Source organism: Vipera ursinii, assembly GCF_947247035.1.
Source record: "Vipera ursinii genome assembly, chromosome: 7".
Classification (NCBI taxonomy): domain Eukaryota; kingdom Metazoa; phylum Chordata; class Lepidosauria; order Squamata; family Viperidae; genus Vipera; species Vipera ursinii.
The window spans coordinates 34,541,079-34,556,560 of record NC_139521.1 but is presented as its reverse complement, the minus strand read 5'-3'; the positions used below and the strand labels follow the sequence as shown (position 1 = coordinate 34,556,560).

At 37.8% G+C, this 15,482-nt stretch overlaps 1 protein-coding gene across 2 annotated transcripts in view; it reads left to right on the top strand.

Moving 5' to 3' along the window:
* The first annotated feature begins 211 nt into the window (after positions 1-211).
* FAT1 (FAT atypical cadherin 1) overlaps positions 212-15,482 on the top strand; it is a 126,981-nt gene continuing 111,710 nt past the window's right edge. For both annotated transcript variants that reach the window (XM_083367003.1, XM_083367002.1), the window contains exons 1-2: positions 212-362; positions 10,541-13,833. In XM_083367003.1, coding sequence (XP_083223129.1) covers positions 10,578-13,833 — 3,256 coding nt within the window. In that variant the 5' untranslated portion in view covers positions 212-362; positions 10,541-10,577. The remainder of the gene's footprint in view (positions 363-10,540; positions 13,834-15,482) is intronic.

Here is a 15,482-nt window from a genome sequence, read left to right as displayed (position 1 = left end):
GGAGCATGATAGTGGCGCGTTTGATCTGCAGGGTTATAATCACTCCGGAGCCAGATGGTTGCGAGCCGTGCAGTCGCTGAAGAGTGGTTTAACTTTTCATGCCAGAGAAATTAGTTCCGGACGCGGTTTGTGGCGGCTGCCCCTGCTTTGGCGGAGGAATCCGGGGACCGGAGCGTGTGGCGACGCGCGGCAGCAGGAGCAAAGGAGGCGCCGCCGCTGTTGCTGCTACCAGGCAGTGAGGAGAGGAAGAAAGGCAGACTAGGGACCCGGACCCAGCACCATGCGAGAGGGCAGGCTGGCGTTTTTCCTCGGTGGAAGCCATCTCCCCCGATGCCTCCGCCTTTTGCGGGGAAACCTTAGAGGTGAGAAACGGGGCAGGATGGGTCTCGCGGTGACCTGGACCCGCGGAAAACCAGAGTAGCAGAAAGTTCGGGGTCGGAATGCCCGCGGTGCCTTCCCACCGGGGTCTTTCCCGCACGAGAAGGGGGGCTTCTGGCAGAAGCAGCCAGGAAAGCGGGAGTGCAAAAGAGCTAACGGAGAAAGAGGCGCCGGGGCTACCGCACAAGGGGAGGTGGGAAAGTTAGTGCTTTCTGCAAAGTTAGGAGTTTTTCTGCCCGGCCGCCCCAACAATTGCATTTGGATGGGTGGCGGAGAGCCTCCCTTTTCGGGGTGTGTGTGTCAGGACGTGAGTAGAATGGCAAGCGAGACACGAGGGGCTGCAGCCTGCCCGGGAGCTTTTGTCCTGCTCTGTCCTTAGCAGAGTAGGGCAGGGCGAGCCACGTTGGGAATGAAAAGAACTTAGAAACCGGGAGGGGGGGGGACGACTCCCTTTTCTTTCAAGAGTAGTTGCTAAATCAAATCTTTTTAAGAGAGCTAGTTCTTAAAGTGAGACAAAGCCTTTAAAGACGTTTTTCTACTCTGTCTCTCCTTCCCAACACAATTCCTGTACTTGATTTCAGAGTGCTTTTAAGTTTTATCCACTTCTAAAATCCCTGCCAGTCTTTTATTGTTTTTCCCTTGGTCTAAGTTCATTATTTTTTATCAAGGTCGGCCTGTCTTTCCTAATTGGATCAGAATCCAGTTGTTGTGACCTAACTAAAGTGCTGGAGAAAAATTGAAGGAAGTAGGCAGTAATTATCTTTTCTTATTAGTGGGCTTGGAAAGGAAGGAGCTGTTAAGTATGGATTGAGGCTGTGATTTCTCTTGTTATGCTTGCCCAGAGTTTGTTTTGAAGAGCAAAGGGTGATTAATATGTCTCAAAAAGGAAGGCATGCAGAATTCTTGGCATCATGTAGTGGAAGATTATAAACTTTATAATCTGAAAAAAGCATTTTAAATGCCAAGATTTGTTTATTGCAATTATATTCCACTTTTTCTCTTGAAAGATTGAGATGGCATACATGAGGATTTCTTATTTTGTCCCACCACATAAATCTGTGAGATAAATTGGTTTGAGAGATGATGGTAGGCTCTTGCTGAGTTGGTTAAACTTGGCTCTCCTTGGTCCAAGTGTAAGCACTTCATTAAATATAGTCTCCTTTAAATCAAATTTGAATCTTGGTGACTTCATGGAGATATCTATATCATGGCAGGAATCCAGAGGTAGTTTATCCTTGCCATCTCCCTGTCTATCTTAAAGGAATATAATATTTAGGACATAGTCCATAAGTGAATATAATCCACTCATAGCAAAGTCCCACTTATTTCAAGCAACACTTAAGCTTGCTTAAATCCTATTCATATCTATTGAAAAGTAATTTCTGTTTAGTTAAACAGTAACAGGTTCCATATTACATCTGCCATATATGCAAAACATGCCTAAATAGATATACTAGGATATGCAGCAATCTGAATTTTAAGAGGAGAAAGTGATTTGGAGACTGATTGGACATGCATATTAAATTGATTTCCCTTAATCCAGTGTGTCTTACTGTATGAGTCAAGGAAGGAATGCAATTCTTTAAGGAAGTTGCCAGTAGATGCAGTGTGTGCACCCCACCAACTTCTAAATGTTTTTCCTATTTGGATCCAGTTCACTGTATAGCCTAGTATTTGTTCACATATCACAATCTTACATTAATTTTAAAAAGTTTCTATGTAATAACATTGCCTTGGCAAATTCCTCTAGGATTTCAGGAGGCCTTCAGAGTGCTTAACTTTGGGGAGACTTCATCCTTGATCTTTCTGTTCCTTTTCTGGCTTGTTGACAGAGTCCACCACAGTTTGACCTTCACATTCTTTGAAAGGATATAACTTAGAATATTCAGAAAGGAAGGTCTTGAAAATTGGATAGTTTACTTTCTTCAATTTGTGTGTTTTGTATGATGACCTTAACAATCTGAGAGGCTTGCAGCCAAATACAAGTCATCTTCCCATTTTCAAAGTCAGTCCCTTTTTAGTTTATTAATTGTTGATCCTGAATATGAGTCTACTTTTTTCTTTATTTTTCAATTCTGTTTTGTATTTTTTGTAAGTGACATTTATGTAATTATTTTAGAATGTTTTTTTTCATATGCTAGACAGAATTCTCAGCTAGTAAGACACTTAAGATTAGCCTGCCTTAAAAAACAGTAACAAAGTATTGTATATTAAACTCACTTATACTGGTTGTTAATAGGATGCAATCATAAATGTGTTTCTCTTAGGCACCAATCTTATTTCTTCTAATTAGTTATATTATTAATCCTGTTATTGGCTGTTATGAATGAGGGTGATAGTGTAGTAGATAGATCTACTGCTTTGCAGCAAGTTGAAGAAAGCAAAACCAAAGAGAAAGGTCCATTGAACATGGCGACCAGATCCAAATTGTAGTTTGTTTAATTGTAGCTTATTCAATAAAACGTAAGTGAATTGTCTGATACATTGTCTGATTCTAAGACAAAAGTCAGTGTTTAATATGCATTATTAGTTGGACTTGCATAAGATACTAAACAACCCGTATTATAGTTTAGTATGATGTGTAGATTTGATAAGCAAATGACTTATTTTCATATAGTCATGAATAGTAGTCTTATAAACTAAAGATAAAAGAACTGAGAGAAATTTTAAGAATTAAGCAGATACTATTCAACAGCTATAATGATTTGGCTATTGGTAACTGCAGTATTCCAGCTGAGCTATTCAAAATCTTAAAAGACAATGCAGTAAAAGTGCTACACTCAATTTGCCAGCAAATTTGGAAAACTCAACAGTGGCCACAGGATTGGAAAAGATCAGTTTACATTCCAATTCCTAAGAAAGGCAGTGCCAAAGAATGTTCAAACTATCGCACCATTGCACTCATTTCTCATGCTAGTAAAGTCATGCTTAAAATCCTACAAGCTAGACTTCAGCAGTATGTGGATCGAGAACTACCAGAAGTGCAGGCAGGATTTCGAAGAGACAGAGGAACTAGAGATCAAATTGCCAACATACGCTGGATCATGGAGAAAGCTAGGGAGTTCCAGAAAAACATCTACTTCTGCTTCATTGACTATGCTAAAGCCTTTGATTGTGTGGATCATAACAAACTGTGGCAAGTTCTTAAAGAGATGGGAGTACCAGACCATCTTATTGGTCTCTTGAGAAACCTATATGCGGGTCAAGAAGCAACAGTGAGAACTGGACACGGAACCACTGATTGGTTCAAAATTGGGAAAGGAGTCCGGCAAGGCTGTATACTGTCGCCCTGCCTATTTAACTTATATGCAGAGCACATCATGAGAAAGGCAGAGCTAGATGAATCAAAAGTTGGAATTAAGATTGCCGGAAGAAATATCAACAACCTAAGATACGCAGATGATACCACTCTAATGGCAGAAAGTGAAGAAGAACTAAAGAGCCTCTTGTTGCAGGTGAAGAAGGAGAGTGCAAAACTTGGGTTGAAACTTAACATTAAGAAAACCAAGATCATGGCATCTGGCCCTCTCAATTCCTGGCAAATAGATGGGGAAGAAATGGAGGTAGTGACAGATTTTATTTTCCTGGGCTCCAAGATCACTGCAGATGGGGACTGTAGCCAAGAAATTAAAAGACGCTTGCTCCTGGGGAGGAAAGCCATGGCAAATCTAGACAGCACACTAAAAAGCAGAGACATCACCCTGTCAACAAAAGTGCGTATAGTCAAGGCTATGGTCTTTCCAGTTGCAATGTATGGTAGTGAAAGTTGGACCATAAGAAAGGCTGAGCGCCAAAGAATTGAGGCCTTTGAACTGTGGTGCTGGAGAAGACTCCTGCGAGTCCCTTGGACTGCAAGGCGATCAAACCGGTCAGTCCTAGAGGAGATCAATCCTGACTGCTCTTTAGAAGGCCAGATCCTGAAGCTAAAACTCAAGTACTTTGGCCACCTAATGAGAAGGAAGGACTCCCTGGAGAAGAGCCTAATGCTGGGGAAGATCGAGGGCAATAGAAGAAGGGGACGACAGAGAATGAGGTGGCTGGATGGAGTCACTGAAGCAGTAGGCGTGAGCTTAAATGGACTCCAGAAGATGGTAGAGGACAGGAAGGCCTGGAGGAATGTTGTCCATAGGGTCGCGATGGGTCGGACACGACTTCGCAGCTAACAACAACAAATTGGTAACTGAGGGCTAAATATGCAATTGTGCCTGTATGAAATATACAGACTAATACTGTCTAACAGTTCTTTCCACAATGAAACCAAGGAAAGATTATTGTAGAGATTAAGGGGCAACCATTATATGGCAAAAAGTTTGTTTCAGAGGATTTTGGCTTAAGAACTTCTTTTATAAATATCTTTTTCAATCTGTACCTATTCTCTACTACGACCAGCAATACTCTTCTATTATATTTTTAAATTTTATTTTGTATTATTGTATGTTTTGCATAGAGTATTTTGTGGTATGGGACCAGGTTATCTGAGGAACTGTCTTTGCTTGTCCCACTTGATCTGGTCAAAGGGTACTCTGTGTGCCCCACTGTAAAGAGTTTTGACTAGCAGGAGAGTCTTTTCTGCTTGAGGTCCCCACTCTTTGGAATATTTTGCTACCTGAGGTGAGGTCTGTCCCCACCCTTTTAGCCTTCAGAATAGCACATTAAAACCTGGCTTTCCAGTTGGCCTGAGGGAGTCTATGTTGGAGGAAACTTGTGGACTTACAGAAGAGATGCAGCCACCTTATCAATCTTGCCTTCTTGTGTCTATATTTAATGTTTTGATATTTTTATGATTATGAGCTGCCCAAAGTCACTTTGCAGGGTGAGATGAGCAACATATAAATTTAATAAATAAATATTTTCCCATTTTTAAGGAATAACCCTTATTGCAAGGATCCTTTGCTTTTAAAGACAAAGAGAAAAATCATTTTAAACTCAAGCCTTAATTTTTTTAAGAGTACCAAGTATTAGTTCTGTAATAAAAAAAATTAAGTATTCAGTTGCCAGTTAACTTAAGCAAACAACTTTTCATACTATGTTTAAAATTTCATAAAAAGATTTAATCTAGTAATATTTTTGAACTAAACATTTTAACATGTTTAGTTAAGTATTGCCAAACTTTATTCATTCAGCAAAAACCCAGGAAAGGTATATGAATGGATCTTTGTTTTTCTGATTTATTTCAATAAATAGAATTTGCTTAAAGCTACATTTTCTCTGCTTTGAGTGTTGCCATCTAGTCAAGTTTCATGTAAAATGAATGTAAACCCTTGGCTGTGCATAGAAAAAGTGTGTGTAGGTCTTTAGCATTGCACAAGATCATGCAGTTTGTGCAAAACAAGTTTTTGATTTGTTGAATATTTATATTGCTTTGTAGATAATATTGTAGGAGAAGAGCAGGCAGAGCTGGGAGATGGAGTTAAGAATCCATCAGCTTAGAATGGTTAATTGTCACAAAAGGTTCATGTACAACCCATCTTGAATTCTGTTAACCCTCATCTGGTACCAATTTAATATTGAACTTAATTTGACTAGATTCTTGTGTGTAGCTTGAGTAATAAAACTTTTGAATTACAATTTAATGTATGGTCCTGATTCTTTGCACCTGACATTAATATAGTCAATTCAAAAAGGGTTGGACTTGTATCATTTGTGGCAACATAACTATTCTAAGTTACTGTTAATTATTCCCAATGAAGAACACATCCATAAAGTAAAAGCATTCAGCGTTCAGAACTACAGGTGAAACTCGAAAAATTAGAATGTGCAAAAGTTCATTTATTTCAGTAATGCAACTTAAAAGGGGAAACTAATATATGAGATAGATTCATTACATGCAAAGCAAGATAGTTCAAGCCGTGATTTGTCATAATTGTGATGATTATGGCTTACAGCTCATGAAAAACCCAAATCCACAATCTCAAAAAATTAGAATATTGTGAAAAGGTGCAATATTCTAGGCTCAAAGTGTCCCACTCTAATCAGCTAATTAAGCCATAACACCTGCAAAGGGTTCCTGAGCCTTTAAATGGTCTCTCAGTCTGGTTCAGTAGGAATCACAATCATGGGGAAGACTGCTGACCTGACAGTTGTGCAGAAAACCATCATTGACACCCTCCATAAGGAGGGAAAGCCTCAAAAGGTAATTGCAAAAGAAGTTGGATGTTCCCAAAGTGCTGTATCAAAGCACATTAATAGAAAGTTATGTGGAAGGGAGAAGTGTGGAAGAAAAAGGTGCACAAGCAGCAGGGATGACCGCAGCCTGGAGAGGATTATCAGGAAAAGGCCATTCAAAAGTGTTGGGGACTTTCCCAAAGAGTGGACTGAGGCTGGAGTCAGTGCATCAAGAGCCACCACACACAGAGGGATCCTGGACATGGGCTTCAAATGTTGTATTCCTCTTGTCAAGCCGCTCCTGAACAACAATGTCAGAAGCATCTTACCTGGGCTAAAGAAAAACAGACCTTGTCTGTTGCTCAGTGGTCCAAAGTCCTCTTTTCTGATGAGAGCAACTTTTGCATCTCATTTGGAAACCAAGAACACAGAGTCTGGAGGAAGAATGGAGAGGCACACACTGCAAGATGCTTGAAGTCCAGTGTGAAGTTTCCACAGTCTGTGTTGATTTGGGGAGCCATGTCATCTGCTGGTGTTGGTCGACTGTACTTCATTAAGTCCAGGGTCAATGCAGCCATCTACCAGGAGATTTTGGAGCACTTCATGCTTTCTTCCGCAGACGAGCTTTATGGGGATGCTGACTTCATTTTCCAGCAGGACTTGGCACCTGCCCACACTGCCAAAAGCACCAAAACCTGGTTCAATGACTGTGGGATTACTGTGCTTGATTGGCCAGCAAACTCGCCTGACCTGAACCCCATAGAGAATCTATGGGGCATTGCCGAGAGAAAGATGAGAGACATGAGACCGAACAATGCAGAAGAGCTGAAGGCTGCTATTGAAGCATCCTGGTCTTCCATAACACCTCAGCAGTGTCCCAGGCTGATAGCTTCCATGCCATGCCGCATTGAAGCAGTAATTGCTGCAAAAGGGGTCCAAACCAAGTACTGAGTACATATGCATGCTTATACTTTTCAGAGGTCCGATATTGTTCTGTGTACACTCTTTGTTTTATTGATTGCATGTAATATTCTAATTTTCTGAGGTGGATTTGGGGTTTTCATGAGCTGTACGCTATAATCATCACAATTATGGCAAATCACGGCTTGAACTATCTTGCTTTGCATGTAATGAGTCTATCTCGTATATTAGTTTCCCCTTTTAAGTTGCATTACTGAAATAAATGAATTTTTGCACGATATTCTAATTTTCCGAGTTTCACCTGTAGAATGTACTGAAATATTTTGATAGTTTGGTAACTGGGCAGAATTGAAAAACTATTGGGAAAACACTTCTCAGTATACGTGTAGTCCTCACTTACCTTGTTTAGTAACCAATTGAAATTATGGAGGGTAAATGGAAGGAAAAACAGCTTTGTGACCAGTCCTCTCTTCTTGGGCTACATCACCATTTGGGTGCTTTGCAACAGGCATGCATTTACATACCATGTGATCACCATTTGTGAGTTTCACAAACTTGCTTCTGACAATCAGACTTAATGGAGAACATGGAACCAGAACTGCATGTGGCGGTCACCTGATGTCTCACTTAGCAGTGGAAGCAATAGAGTTGCAGATCCCAGTCGTGGTTGATAAGCTTTGTTCCTCTCCAGTTGATTAGCACTTGATTCTTTTAATGATTAATGGTGGTTACGGTTGTTTTTGGCTCTGTTATCTTTTAGCCATAGCTCTTTAAATAATTAATATGTTAGATTATCTACAATTGAGTTTGCATATAAATATTTACCTATATATGTTAAACATAGGAACGTTTTTTATGAAGTTCTCAGAGAAAGTGAACAAATTTATATATATGTCTAGGAGAAATGAGATTGGACAGCCTTTTTTCTGGTTCCAGACCAAGTATCATTTCAAGTGATCACTGTAATGCTATTCAGCTCACCAAATGGATTTAGTGGCTAATCATTTGTTAACAAAAGGAAAGTGTCAAATGTTGGTCTATTATTATGGCCCTTTGGTAGAAGTAAAACCTAAGTTTAAAGCTGATGCTTTGTTTTGCAGCGTGTTGGATTGCTCGCCGTTTGTTAATAAATAGAAATTTTCAAAATTGAATTAGCTGGGTTTTTAAAGTACTAGGGGATGTGCTAGGAGATTCTAGGTCATAAAATAATATCTATACTTGTGAAAATTGCAAATATAGTGCCTCTTATTCATTTTGTGGGACAGCATGTCATATTGTGTAGTTAGAGATAATTGAAGGAATTGTTTATGGTTTAGAAAACTGCAATTTTTGAGATTGCTCCATAGGACTTTGGTTGCAAAACAGTGTTGCCTGAAATCACATGTGGGTTATCATATATTCTGTGGACCAAAGGTGAGAACTCATTATCTGTTATCCTTTTTACAGGTGATGCAAACCAAATCTTAAGATCTGACTGTACTTGAGAGTGCATGCAATTTCAGAAACTCCAGGTTCTTGTTGTATCATGTATTAGTTGAGAGTATGCAAGAAAAAGTAGTATATTGGAAAAAAGTAGAGTTTAAGGCAAACCACCTGCACTCCAAAAGCATTAATAAAAATATTTGAACTATCTACATTGAATGGAGCAGAAATTGCATTTGTTCATAGAACAGAGTCACTGTGTAAACTATCTTGCTGAGTAAAACTCTTAATTGTTTTTACAGTATTCTTAAAGGATAGAATTTCTTCTTGCGATGGTAGTCTAATTAAAAACTAATCTTCACTTAAAGCTGTTATGGCTAGGAATGCAGTGGAGATTATTTTTCTGTCCTTCTATTAATGCCTATTTTATGCATGCCTGAAAGAATGAAGAGTAAGTTCTCTGAGCTTCAGCAAACATAAAATGTTTGGTTTCGTTAACTGCAGTTTGGGGTAAGGTTCAGTCCTTTATATATTACCTAATACCAAGATTAGGGTAAAGAACAAGACATTTATTTTAACATTTGTGTTTTGTCTTTTAAGTGAGACATTGCTTGAGTGCTTACAGCCTGCATTGCTTGAGTGTAGAATCATTCATTCTCATCAATAAAATATGAAAAAGTATATATTAGTCATATATGTTTGCTATTAATGACACAAACAACATGGTCACTTTAGAAATTCATTATAGTGAGAAAACCATAGTCTTCCTCTTCTGAAGAGATCAATCTCACAGCTTTATTAATCTCTTATGTATTAGAAGCTCAAGACAGTGTGAATTATCTCTATGAGTGCCAGATTGAAAACACTCTTCCAAATTCCTGAAAGTTTTATTAATAAAAGAGGCATTTGTTGTTTATGGCTTACACTCAGAATGCTTTAGAATTTATTACTGGGCACTGTCACAGAATGCTAGTGTCCCTCTTCTCTCCCAGTTATGTATTTGTCAAACTTCATTTCCCAACAATGAAAAAAAAATCCCTGGGAACATTTCTCTTATATTTTCCCTAGAGATTTAATGTCAGTTTGGAAAATGAGGGATTTGAGGGCAGATTGCATAGTGAAAGAAAGGACTCTGGTGCATATCTGAGTGTCCTTTAAACTTTAAAGTACAAGAAACTGGCATCCTACTCATGAGAATTTTGTCTTTTTCTTCTTTGGGGGAAGAAATAAAGTTAATGGGAAATGGCTATGAAATGATGCAGAAGAAAAAAAACTATAATTATTCTTCATTAACTTGTCAATTTCAAATAGGTCCTTGAATTTATAGGAAAGATCTTGGAGTTCAGTGATGTAAGATTAATGCTTACGAATGTTATCCTGTGTTCTGATTTATACCCATTTTTAAATGCAAGCTAAGGACAAGAACCTGGCCCTTAAGACTGGTAGAGGCTTGAGGCTTTGTGGATCTCCAAAGCTAGCCCAAACCAAGGGACTCTTGGGTGTCACTAATATGGAAAATCTTTTCTATTTCATTATTTTAATCCTTTGGTATGACCACTTAATTGAAAAAATGTGTGCATAGCATAATGGGGATATACATTAGGTTTTAATATAGACTTTATAAGAATATTCCAAATGATTTTAATCACAGAATTGTTATTTTAAAGGAACATGTTCAAAGACATTGATTTCTATTCTTGTGGGTTTTTTTCAGATTTTTGGTGATTGCTTCTGTGAAGAGCCATTTGACCATGTTGCTGTTGTTGTCCCTACTGCTGCTTGTGCAGGATTTTGAACAATGTGAAGGAGCCCTGAAACAGTATCATGCACTGCCAATGCAATTCACACAAGTTCATTACAATGCCACAGTATATGAAAACTCTGCAGCTAAGACTTACGTTGGGCATCCAATAAAAATGGGCATTTACATTACTAGCTCCCTCTGGGATATAAAATACAAAATTATTTCTGGGGATAGTGAGAACTTGTTTAAAGCTGAAGAATACATTTTGGGGGATTTTTGCTTCTTACGAATTCGGACCAAGGGAGGGAATACTGCTATACTTAACAGAGAAGTAAAAGACCACTATATATTAACTGTAAAAGCAATAGAGAAAAATACAAATGCAGAAGCTCTCACAAACGTCAGAGTGCAAGTATTGGATACAAATGACTTAAGGCCTTTATTTTCTCCAACTTCTTACAGTGTTTCGTTATCAGAAAATACAGCAATAAGGACCAGTATTGCCAAAGTCAGTGCAACTGATGCAGATATTGGAACCAATGGAGAGTTTTATTACAGTTTTAAAGAGAGGACAGACATGTTTGCAATTCATCCAACAAGTGGGATGGTCATTTTGACTGGCAGGCTTGACTATTCAGAAACAAAAATTTATGAGTTGGAAATTCTTGCCGTGGATCGTGGTATGAAATTGTACGGCAGCAGTGGGATTAGTAGCATGGCGAAATTGACAATTCATATAGAACAAGCTAATGAACATGCACCAGTCATAACAGCCCTTGCTTTGACTCCTTCAGAGCTGGATAAGGATCCAGCATATGCAATTATAACTGTGGAGGACAAAGATTATGGTTTAAATGGAGAGGTAGCATCTCTAAGTATTGTAGCAGGTGACCCACTTCAACAGTTCAAAGCTGTGAGAACCGTCCCAGGAGGAAAAGAATATAAAATCAAAGCAGTTGGCAATGTTGATTGGGAGAGCCAACCCTTTGGCTTTAATCTTACACTGCAGGCTAAAGATAAAGGAAACCCTCCAAAGTTTTCCTCTGTGAAAGCAATTCATCTGCCTTCTCCCCAGTTTAGGTCTGGAGAAGTCCAGTTTGAAAGAGTAGTTTATAGAGCTGCAATAAGTGAATTTGCTCCACCGAACACACCTGTGGTTATGGTAAAAGCATTCCCTACTTCTCCCTACGTAAAATATTTGTTTGTAAATGCACCAAGCAAAGCTCAGTTCAATTTGAATCCTCACACAGGCCTTATTACTACTCTAGTTGCCATAAAAGCTCAACATGCACCTCATTTTGAATTTGACATAATGACAAGCGATAAAAAAGCATCTACAAAATTATTCATTAAGGTCATAAATATGAATACTCATCCTCCAGAATTTACTCAGACATCATATAAAGCTTCTTTTAATGAGAATGTCCCTATAGGGACACATGTTATGAGCGTGAGTGCAAACGATCCTGATGAAGGTGAAAATGGCTATGTCACATATAGCATTGCAAATATAAACCCTGTTCCTTTTGAGATAAACCATTTCACTGGTGTGGTTACCACCTCTGAAACTATGGATTATGAATTGATGCCAAGAATTTATAAATTAAGAATTAGAGCATCAGATTGGGGTACCCCATATCGCAGAGAAGTTGAAGTCCCTGTTACAATAGTTTTAAATAATTTGAATGATAACACTCCTCTCTTTGAGAAAATAAACTGTGAGGGAACAATTCCCAGGGAACTTGGTGTGGGAGAGCAAATAACTACTGTGTCTGCTATTGATGCTGATGAGCTCCAGTTAGTACAGTACCAAATAGAATCTGGAAATGAATTAGATTTATTTAGTTTGAATCCAAATTCTGGGGTTCTTTTCCTGAAACAATCACTAGGAGATGGCTTAAGTTCAAGAACATCTTTTCATAGTTTGGAAATAACTGCTACAGATGGAGAAAATTTTGCAGCACCCTTATTTATTAACATCACTGTAGTTACCAGTCGCAAACCAGTGAGTTTACAATGTGAAGAGACTGGCGTGGCCAAAATGTTGGCAGAAAAACTCTTGCAAGCAAATAAGCTACATGGTCGTGTTGAAGTAGAGGATACTTTTTTTGATACACATACAATGAACTTGCATGCACCTCAGTTTGAAAGTGGCCTTCCCAGGAGCATTGAAGTAAAAGAAGATCAGCCTGTAGATTCTACCATCATGTTTTTGAATGCAACTGATCTTGACACTGGTTTCAATGGGAAGTTAGTCTATTCTATTTCTGGAGGTAATAATGACAGCAGTTTTATCGTTGGAATGGAAACAGGAATGCTAACCATCTTGTCTCCTCTTGACAGAGAAGTAAGAGATAAATACACTTTGAACATTACCGTTTATGATCTTGGCATTCCACAGAAGTCCAACTGGCGTCTTTTAAATATCATAGTTCTTGATGCCAATGACAATCCTCCAGAATTTTTACAGGATAGTTATTTTATTGATGTAAGTGAAAACAAAGAACTGAATACAGAAATAATACAGATAGAAGCCATAGATAAAGACTTAGGGATCAATGGTGAAGTGAGATACACACTTCTTACAGATACAAATAAGTTTTCTATTGACAGTGTCACTGGAATTGTAAAAGTTTCAGGACTTTTAGATCGTGAACTTCAGGCAGTGTATTTCTTAAAAATAGAAGCTAGGGACCAAGCTAAAGAGTCACCACAGTTGTCTTCAACAGTTCTATTAAAAGTATCTTTGGAAGATGTTAATGACAATCCTCCAAAATTTGTTCCTACAAATTATCGAGTGAAAATCCGAGAAGATCTTCCTGAAGGAACTATTGTCATGTGGCTGGAAACGTATGATCCTGACTTAGGTCAGGCAAGCCAAGTAAGGTACAGCCTTTTGGATGGTGGAAATGGAAGTTTCGATGTAGATAAACTCAGTGGAGCAATCCGTATTGTGCAAGGACTGGATTTTGAGAGGAAACAAGTTTATAATCTAACAGTGCGGGCTAAAGATAAGGGAAAACCCACTTCATTGTCTTCTACCTGTTACGTTGAAATTGAAATAGTTGATGTAAATGAAAATCTGCACCCACCACGTTTTCCTAATTTTGTGGATAAAAGTTTTGTAAGTGAAGATGTTCCTGTTGGTACTTCAGTAATGACTGTATCTGCTTATGATGAGGATACAGGAAGAGATGGTGAAATCAGATACTCAATAAAGAATGGATCTGGTGTTGGAATCTTCAGAATAGATGAAGAAAAAGGTAAGAAATTTCTGTCCTAAATGTTTTGAAAAGATTCACGAGTCATTTTAAGTTTGTATTATTTTGTTAAGAATTTGACTAATTTGCAAAAAACTAAAGCACAAAGCCCAATTATCTATCCATAGGAGATTTAAATAAAGAAATAGTGAAATAGCACAATTTATACTGCGTATAATTTTCCCTAAAAATGACTGGAAACATGTAATCAAGAGACTGAAAAGTATAACCATTTCATCATGCTTACCATATTTTTCTTCCATGATTTATTCATACTTATTTTTATTCATATAAATAAATGATTATTGACAATTAATTCTTTTTATTGTAATTTCTTTGACTTGTGTGAGCTGCCCAAAGTCATTGAAAACCAAGTTATTAATGCTCCATTCATAGTTCTAAGAAATCTAATATGTTCATTATAATTTAAAGGCTTGGTATCCTTTTATTCTCATTAATGAAAAAAGCATAAATACAGAGAGTACTTATTTGCCAGACCAGTTATTATGTGTATAAACATGAAATGTCAACAAAGTTGTTTTTATCAAGTCTCCTTAGAGATTTAAAGATGTGAACATTAAATTGTGCTTATGAAATAATGAAGTACTCTTTATTTATTGTCAGGCCAGTATTATAACTCTGAACTGATTGTATAATATCTTTGCATGTGAGTTGTCTTAAATATAATTTTTTAGAATGTAATGGGGAAAAACCCAGTTGTCATTAATTAATTTGCATCTCATTCAGCTATTTCCTAAGTTATTTGTTGAAAATCTAATACTATTATAATATTTAGGCAGATTACAGGATAGAAATATATCCATGTTTGTCTCTTGCTTTCCCTTAAAAAGAACAAGAAGAGACACGTAAACTTCAGTTAGACCTGCATAATGAGTTGTAAGATGGAGAATATCTGGGGAATCAACATTTTTCTGCTGTATTTGTAACTTAGGCATATTTTACTATTCAACCCTTTCCTTGCAGTTTCTGTAAAGACGTAGGGATGCTATCTGCTTACAGTGCAAATATGATCTAATCTACTTTTGTTGTTACTGTTGTTTCTAATCTCTCATTTGTTCCTGATGCAAGAATATTTTTCCTTTCTTTCCTCTTCTGAATAAGAACAGAGAAGAACTTTTCTGCTTGACCTTTGCAACTATTGAACAAATGTCCTTGCTGGCTTGTGCTGACTAACTGTTCTGCCCTCTTGTGAAGCAGTATGCATGCGAGGTTACCATGTTGCTTTCTTTTGGAGACACTTGGCTTGCTTTCACTTGTCCTATTTCACTAGTTTATAAGTAATATAAAATGAGGGGAAAAAGGGGGACTTAATAGGCTAATATTCTGTTTATTGCACGTTAGAAATCTCTGGAATTATGGCATGACTTTGCACTCGAATCTTGTGCAAATTGGTTATGGATTAGATACCTATAGCAGGTTCTCAAAAAAGTATTAGGATTGTGTACTGAAAGATGCTCAAGGAAAGCAGCATGACATTTTGCTTCACACATTTTGCACCACACAAATTGCTTTTTGTTTAAGCAAAATGGAATATTTGAAATATTTTGTTTTCTTTTAAAAATGCACACTTTAAAAAAATGAACATAATCTGGTGATTATTACTGTTTCATTCAGAATGCTTGATAGGTAGA